General features: G+C 67.8%; 2 protein-coding genes across 2 annotated transcripts in view; both read left to right on the top strand.

The window, feature by feature from the left end:
• LMNB2 (lamin B2) overlaps positions 1-3,081 on the top strand; it is a 17,706-nt gene extending 14,625 nt beyond the window's left edge. Inside the window, exons 6-12 of the mRNA XM_032846928.1 lie at positions 138-263; positions 561-781; positions 898-1,189; positions 1,272-1,379; positions 1,868-1,987; positions 2,244-2,357; positions 2,981-3,081. Of these exons, the coding sequence (XP_032702819.1) occupies positions 138-263; positions 561-781; positions 898-1,189; positions 1,272-1,379; positions 1,868-1,987; positions 2,244-2,357; positions 2,981-3,022 (1,023 nt within the window). The 3' untranslated portion in view covers positions 3,023-3,081. The remainder of the gene's footprint in view (positions 1-137; positions 264-560; positions 782-897; positions 1,190-1,271; positions 1,380-1,867; positions 1,988-2,243; positions 2,358-2,980) is intronic.
• A 2,448-nt stretch (positions 3,082-5,529) lies between these two features.
• On the top strand, positions 5,530-6,189 carry TIMM13 (translocase of inner mitochondrial membrane 13). The gene is made up of 3 exons (XM_032846929.1): positions 5,530-5,717; positions 5,804-5,872; positions 6,015-6,189. Exons 1-3 carry the CDS (start codon positions 5,598-5,600, stop codon positions 6,111-6,113), a joined length of 288 nt encoding a protein of 95 aa, XP_032702820.1. The 5' UTR covers positions 5,530-5,597; the 3' UTR covers positions 6,114-6,189.
• Positions 6,190-6,795: the final 606 nt, after the last annotated feature.

The raw sequence follows: 6,795 nt of genomic DNA, 5'->3' as shown, positions 1-6,795 counted from the left end.
ATGGTGCTGGGGGCGGCGCGGGGGCGGCGGGCCCGGCGCGGGCGGCGCGGGGGCGGTGGGGGCGGCGCGGGCGGCGCGGGCGGCGGGGGCTCCCTGCCCGAGGCCGGCCCCTCACACCGCTGTCCGGGCCCGTCCAGCTCGACAGCGCCAAGCTGAGCTCCGACCAGAACGACAAGGCCGCCAGCGCCGCCCGGGAGGAGCTGCAGGAAGCGCGCGTGCGGCTCGAGTCTCTCAGCTACCAGCTGTCCGGCCTCCAGAAGCAGGTGACTCCCAGGGCCTGCCCCGCCGCGGGCCTGCTGCTGCTGCGGGCCCGCCCTCCCGGCGTCGGGTGTAGGCGAGCCGGAGCGGCCCTTCCCTCCTGGCCCGCGGGGCTGTTGGGCCCACCGGCCTCCGGAGCCCCCGGCCGCACCCCACCAAGGCCTCCTGCCCGCAGTCGGGGCCCGCCCGCGTCCGCAGCAGGCGGGGAAGAACCCCGCAACCCGGTGCGCTTCTCTGCGTGACCCGCAGAGGCCGGCCTGACCCGGCTGCCCGGACCCCCCTCCCCACCCCCCGCCCGCCAGGCCAGTGCCGCAGAGGACCGGATTCGCGAGCTGGAGGAGACCATGGCTGGGGAGCGGGACAAGTTCCGCAAGATGCTGGACGCCAAGGAGCAGGAGATGACCGAGATGCGGGACGTGATGCAGCAGCAGCTGGCCGAGTACCAGGAGCTGCTCGACGTCAAGCTGGCCCTGGACATGGAGATCAGCGCCTACCGCAAGCTCCTGGAGGGCGAGGAGGAGAGGTGGGCGTGCTCTGGGGAGGGGGCGGGGCCGGAGTGGGAGGGACGGAGGGGCGGGGCCGGGCGGGAAGCGCCCCCCCACCCACCGGGCTAGCCAGTGTGTCCCCTCCGTCCCGCAGGCTGAAGCTGACCCCCAGCCCACCGTCGCGGATCGCCGTGTCGCGGGCCACGTCAAGCAGCAGCAGCAGCAGCGTGTCCACGGCCGGGCGCTCGGGCCGCAGCAAGCGCAAGCGGCTGGAGGCAGAGGAGTCGCCGGGCTCGAGCGGCATTGGCACCGGCACCGGCACGGGCAGCAGCAGCAGCAGCACCAGCTTCCACCTGGCGCAGCAGGCCTCGGCCTCGGGCGGCGTCAGCATCGACGAGATCGACCTGGAGGGCAGGTTCGTGCAGCTGAAGAACAGCTCGGACAAGGTGAGGGGCGTCCGGGGCCGGGGTGCGGAGCTGGGGGCGCCTTCCCCGAGCTGTGCGTCAGGCGCCGTGTCCCCTGTGTCAGGACCAGTCTCTGGGGAACTGGAGGATCAAGAGGCAGATCCTGGAAGGGGAGGAGATCTCCTACAAGTTCACGCCCAAGTACGTGCTGCGCGCCGGCCAGACGGTCACGGTAGGTGGCTGCGGGAGGGCCGGCGGTGGGGAGAGTGGCCACTGGGGGCGGTGGTGCGGGCTGGGATGTGGGGGGTTCTTGGGAAGCAGGCAGTGGTTTGGGATGGGGTGACTTGGCTCTGAGAACAGCTGTGTCTGGTCACTGGCCACCTGTGTGCCGTTGTGCCCTTGGACTGTCCCTGGAGCCCTGTGGAGCCCTGGGGTAACCTGTCAGCCTCCCACAGTGGAAGAGGGTCTGGGCTGTCTGGGCTGGCGGGCGCTGGCAGAGACAGAAGATCACAGGTATGGACCCCTGAGGCTGATGGGTCTCTGGTTGCTGCTCAGCCTACGTTTGCTGACATGAGTCCTTGGGCACCGCACCTCAGTGTCCCCTATACCCTCTCAACTGTCCTCCATCAGTGGGACCCAGGGGCAGGGACCAGGAACTAACTGGTGGCATGTACTGGGCCCAGAGCCAGCACTGATGGGGACGCCCTCCTGTGTCCCCAGGTGTGGGCAGCTGGTGCGGGAGTGGCCCACAGCCCCCCCTCGACGCTTGTGTGGAAGAGCCAGGACAGCTGGGGCACGGGCGAGAGCTTCCGGACCGTCCTGGTCAACGCCGACGGGGAGGTAGGTGCCTGAGCCTTGCTGGGGGCCACCGTCTCCTTGCCCTGGGGTCCCTCCTGGAGGCTCCCTGCCTCACCCTTACTGCACCACAGGCTGGGCAGGAGCTCTGGGGTGCAGCTTTGGCCCACAGGCCAGGGAATGTGCGACCTGGGGTTTGGGATGTGGCTCTTGGCCAGAGCATCCCGCCTGCCCGTCACCGAGACAGGTGGCCCCCGCTGCCCAAGGGGTCAAGTGTTCAAGTGTCCTTTCTCTTGCGCAGGAGGTGGCCATGAGAACTGTGAAGCAGTCCTCAGTGGTACGGGAGACGGAGAACGGGGAGGAGGGAGAAGAGGAGGCCGCGGAGTTTGGCGAGGAGGATCTTTTCCATCAACAGGTAGAGGCTCCCGGGTGGCTCACGTGGACGCACCCTCGACCGCAGACGTGCACGCCTGCCTGCCGGGTCCCCAGGGCCGTGCTGCCCACCAGCTGCTTGGCCACCGCCCAGGCCTCCCCCGCCAGCCGACCCCAGGCCACACTGCCCGCTGACCCCAGGCCATACCGCCCACTGCCAGAGATGGCCTGTCGGGGGACTGCCCTCGCCTCCTAGCTCTTGCCCGTGTGTGGACCTCAGGGTGGTGGCCCGGGGCCCCCAGGAGTGGGGTGTTGAACCCCAAACACCACCAGGCGGCACCGGTGTAGCCCCGAGGGTCCCCAGTGAGCGGGCTCTGAGGCCACTGCTGCTCCTGCCTGGGATCCCCGGGCTTCAGTGATGGTTTTTGGTGGGGGAGGGCTCCTGAGGCCTGGGGCCGAGCTACAGCCCCTCTGCATGGTACGACTTGTGACGGCCTGTGTGCTTGGAACAGAAGCAAGGCAGACGTGGAAGGTTCTGGAACAGGGACAGTTGAGGCTGAAGCCGTCGGCCCCATCAGTTTGCTGGGAGCTGGTGTCCCAGGGGTGGGAGCTGCGTGGCCCAGTGGGCTTGTGCGTTCCTCTTAGGCTGCCGGCCTTCCTTTCCAGGGGGACCCCAGGACCACCTCGAGAGGCTGCCGCATGATGTGAACGGAACGCGCCTCATCACTTGTCTTTACCCAGAGCCACTGAAAACTATTTTTCTATCATTGGCTGTCTTTACTCCTTGATACATTTCTAGAGGATTTCTAAGCGTACTGCCAGAACGCGGGCCGGGTGTCCGGGGTCTTTCCTGCGGGTGGGCTCCCTCGGACACTTCCTTCATCGCCACTGGCCAGACATTTTTTTGGTGCCCCATTTCACCATTTGGTTGAATTTGAGGCCGAGGACGGAATGGCTGACGGGGGTTGGGTGTGGAGGCTGGAAGGCCGGGCCGGGGCTGGGCTCAGGGACTGCTGTCCCTCTGCCTCCCCCGCACAACCGGCTGCTGGGGGCCGCCCTGTGGGCCTCGAGTGCACGGAGAGCAGGGCTGCCGTGTCCAATGAAGCTCCTTAAGAGCCTAGTCCAGAGGCCAGGTTCGGACCTGGGGGGCGGCAGGCGCATCCCCTGTGGCATTTCGGTGGCCCGGCCGCAGGTGTGGCAGGGGCCTGGGTGCGGGTTTTGGCTGCTCGGCCTGGGCTCTGGGGCTCTGGTGTACTTCTGGTGTGATGGAGAGCTGCCGCAGGCCACACTGGGGCACTCAGCCGTGGGCCGCCTTTTCCCTTCCTGGCTGTCTGGCCCTTGGGTTTCTGGAGCTTTCTGTAGTCCAGTTCCTAAGCTTGCAGGACCTCGAGGCAGGAGAGCGAGCTGGAAACCCAGGGAACAGGGACAGCTCCGTTTGGAGACTTGTCACCAGGTAATTAGCCAGGGGGCATGTGGAAGGGGAAGTGGGATCACCTGGGAAGCAAGTGTCCCCCCGGGTCTCAAAGCCACTGTCCACAGGGCACAGCCACTTCCTGCCCTCCCTCGGTGAAGAGGGGGACTTGACCGTGAGCCCCTGGGCCACCCACAAGCTTCTCCCACTCTGTGCCTTGTGCATGGGGCTGAGTCCTGACCCCCACCACGTCCCATATGCTCTGCGTGTCTTGCGGTCTGTCCTAGCTTCTGTGGCGACCTTTTCGCTGAAACGCTGTTTCTCAGAGGCCAGTGCTGGCTGATTCCACAGGACGGCTCCACGACCCCCCCAGCTCCCGGCTGCCATGCCGCCTTGGCGGTCCCTCACCGTGTGTACTCCTCCCACACAGATACACAGAAGTTATTTTTTTAATGGATATTTATTTTTTTACATTGGTCAGTACTCAGATTGCCAGATCCCGCTTCAGGCCTCATGCCAGCGTCCCTGGGACAGCCCCCCCCCCCCCCAGGGCTGGAGTTGAGGGGGGCCATCTCGGTGACCTCTGAGGCCCCAGACGGCAAATTCCTTCAGAAAGCGCAGCTCAAGTCTTAAAGACGTCACACTGAGCCACGGAGGCAGCTGCCCCCAGAAGGCAGCCCGTTTACAAGCAGCCCGCGGCCTGCCCTTCCCAGCTCGCCCGAGGCCGCCCTAAGTCCCCAGCACGCCTGCCTCCTGCCTCAGGAGGTCCGTCTTCCATCCCTCGGAACCCGCTTGTGGCCGGAGGGTCGAGGCTTCTGCACAGAGAATCTGCCCGCAACCCCTTGCTTGAGGTCTAGTTCTTTCCATGGCTGCCCGGTACCCAGGCCAGAGGTCGGTTCTCGTGGACGGAAACGGCTCCCCATCATTCCCTGCCTTTCTGGGGGGCCCTGGTGAGCTCGCCCCGCCCCACGCAGGACCTTTCCCAGGAGAGCCGCAGGCTGTGCGTCCCCCAACCCCATCCCGCCTCGCCCACTGCGGGCCTGGACTGCAGAGGCCGAGGCCTCGGGAGCGTGAGGCCGGGGTCGTCCAGACAGTGTGCCCTGGCCTCGGCCACGTCCTGCGATGTGTCTTGGGAGTGCGGATGGGGGGCCAGCCGGTTCCCCGCCTTACGCCCGCCCCGTGGTGGGCCTGACGGGCCCGGAGGGGTGGGGGGGCGCCGGTGAGCCGTGTGGGGTCCCGTGTGTCCGCGCCGGCCCGGGAAGCAGCTCGTAATTGTCCGCATTCTTAGGTTTAAGCCGCTTTAAAGGACCCGGGGACGGTTCCCTCGGCCAGGCCCCCCGCGGCCCGGCCTCGGGCGCGCCCCGCGGGAGCACCAGCACGACCTGCGGGGGGTGGGCAGGGGGCCACCGGCGTCCGTGAACTTGCATGCCAAACGTGTGGTCTTTCCTTTCTCCCGTGTTTGTAATACGCGTTTTACGACCGGACACTTTTGTACAACACGCCAATAAACATTTGGTTTTACTGCTGCCCCCGCGTGCGCTCTGACCAACCGGCCCCGGCCCCGGCGAAGACCGGCGTCAGACACCACCGCGGGTCACGTGACGTGCTTGCCGACCCGCGCGCATGCGCGGCACCCTCTGCAGGGCGAGCTGGGGACGACCTACCGGCTCGCGTAAATACCCCGCTCTGCGAGGCTACCCGCTCCCCGCGCTTGCGCGCACGGGTGGAGGGCGCACTGCCTTGTGGTAGTTGTAGTCCGGCTCCTCTACCAGCACACCTGGACTCCATTTCCCGTGGCGCCCTGGGCGGCCGACTTCCGGCGTGGGTACGGGTCGGCGCACGCGGTCACGGTTCGGTTGACTTTGCGGAGCCATGGAGGGTGGCTTCGGCTCCGATTTCGGGAGCTCCGGCGGCGGCAAGCTGGACCCGGGGCTCATCATGGAGCAGGTGAAGGTGCAGATCGCCGTGGCTAACGCGCAGGAGCTGCTGCAGGTCCGGGGTCGGGCCGGGGCGGGCGCCCATGGCGGTGGGGGTCTGCTGGGGGCGGCTCTCGCGGCTGAGCTCGTGTGTCCCCACAGAGGATGACGGACAAGTGCTTCCGGAAGTGCATCGGGAAGCCTGGGGGCTCCCTGGACAACTCGGAACAGGTGAGACCGGCGGGGCCGCGGGGAAGCCGCTGCGCGTGCGCGGGCCCTCGCGCGGGGACCTTTGCGCGTGCGCAGCCCGCTGTCCTGGGGCGGGGGCGCGGGTCGGGGCCGGAGCTGAGCCGCGCGCCCTCCCCGCCTGCAGAAGTGCATCGCCATGTGCATGGACCGCTACATGGACGCCTGGAACACCGTGTCCCGCGCCTACAACTCGCGACTGCAGCGAGAACGAGCCAACATGTGACCCCGGCGCGCCGCGCCCGGCCCTCACCCCCCGTTCCATTTCCATAAATGCCCTTTGCGAAGCGGGGCCGCTGGTGCGTCCTTCCTGCCCGTGCTTCTGCGGAGGAGACCGGCGCCGCGGCGCTCGGGACGCTGCTCCCCTCCCGCCTGCCAGCGAGCGCGGCGTGGGTCGGGGGGGGCCTGGGACTGCGCCAAGCGCCTGCATCTCGCCTCGTGCCTTGGGCGGAGAATCCGAATATGGACCTCGGGGGGGGGGGTAGGGAGAACCCGGGCGGTCCGCCCTGCAGGGGGTCTCTGCCGGAGGGGGTAGCGCGTGTTCCTGGGCGCCCCGCCAGCCGGAGTCTCTTCCTCCCGACCCCCCACCCTGCCTCCTCTCTGCGCGGCTGGGCTTTCGCAATGACTGGGAACACGGTGCTTGCGCCAAGGGGACCTTGGAAGACGAGGCTCGCCAGCTCCCTCCCCAGCTCCAGCGTCGCCAAAGCCTTGGAGGGTGGTCCTCGCCCCAGGAGGCCTCGCTGGCCCTCTTGGCATCCTTCCTCCCACCCCGGGCCCCGGGCTGAGGGGTGGGTAGGGGTTCTTTGCTGGGACACGGAGGTGCTGAGCCGGCAGGCTTGGGACGAGGGACTGTTTATTGCAACAAAATGCGCAGTGAGACTGCACCCGGTTATCCACAGCCCCTCACC

This window comes from Lontra canadensis, unplaced genomic scaffold, assembly GCF_010015895.1.
Source record: "Lontra canadensis isolate GAN:19392208 unplaced genomic scaffold, GSC_riverotter_1.0 scaffold184, whole genome shotgun sequence".
NCBI classification, from domain to species: Eukaryota; Metazoa; Chordata; class Mammalia; order Carnivora; family Mustelidae; genus Lontra; species Lontra canadensis.
This window is presented reverse-complemented; position numbering and strand designations above follow the sequence as displayed.

Excerpts from the sequence above, each read along its gene's own strand:
- TIMM13 (XM_032846929.1), top strand. The coding sequence starts at position 5,598 with ATGGAGGGTGGCTTCGGCTCCGATTTCGGGAGCTCCGGCGGCGGCAAG. Across the intron at positions 5,718-5,803 it reads ACGCGCAGGAGCTGCTGCAG|AGGATGACGGACAAGTGCTT; the intron begins GTCCGGGGTCGG and ends GTGTCCCCACAG. Across the intron at positions 5,873-6,014 it reads CCCTGGACAACTCGGAACAG|AAGTGCATCGCCATGTGCAT; the intron begins GTGAGACCGGCG and ends CCCCGCCTGCAG.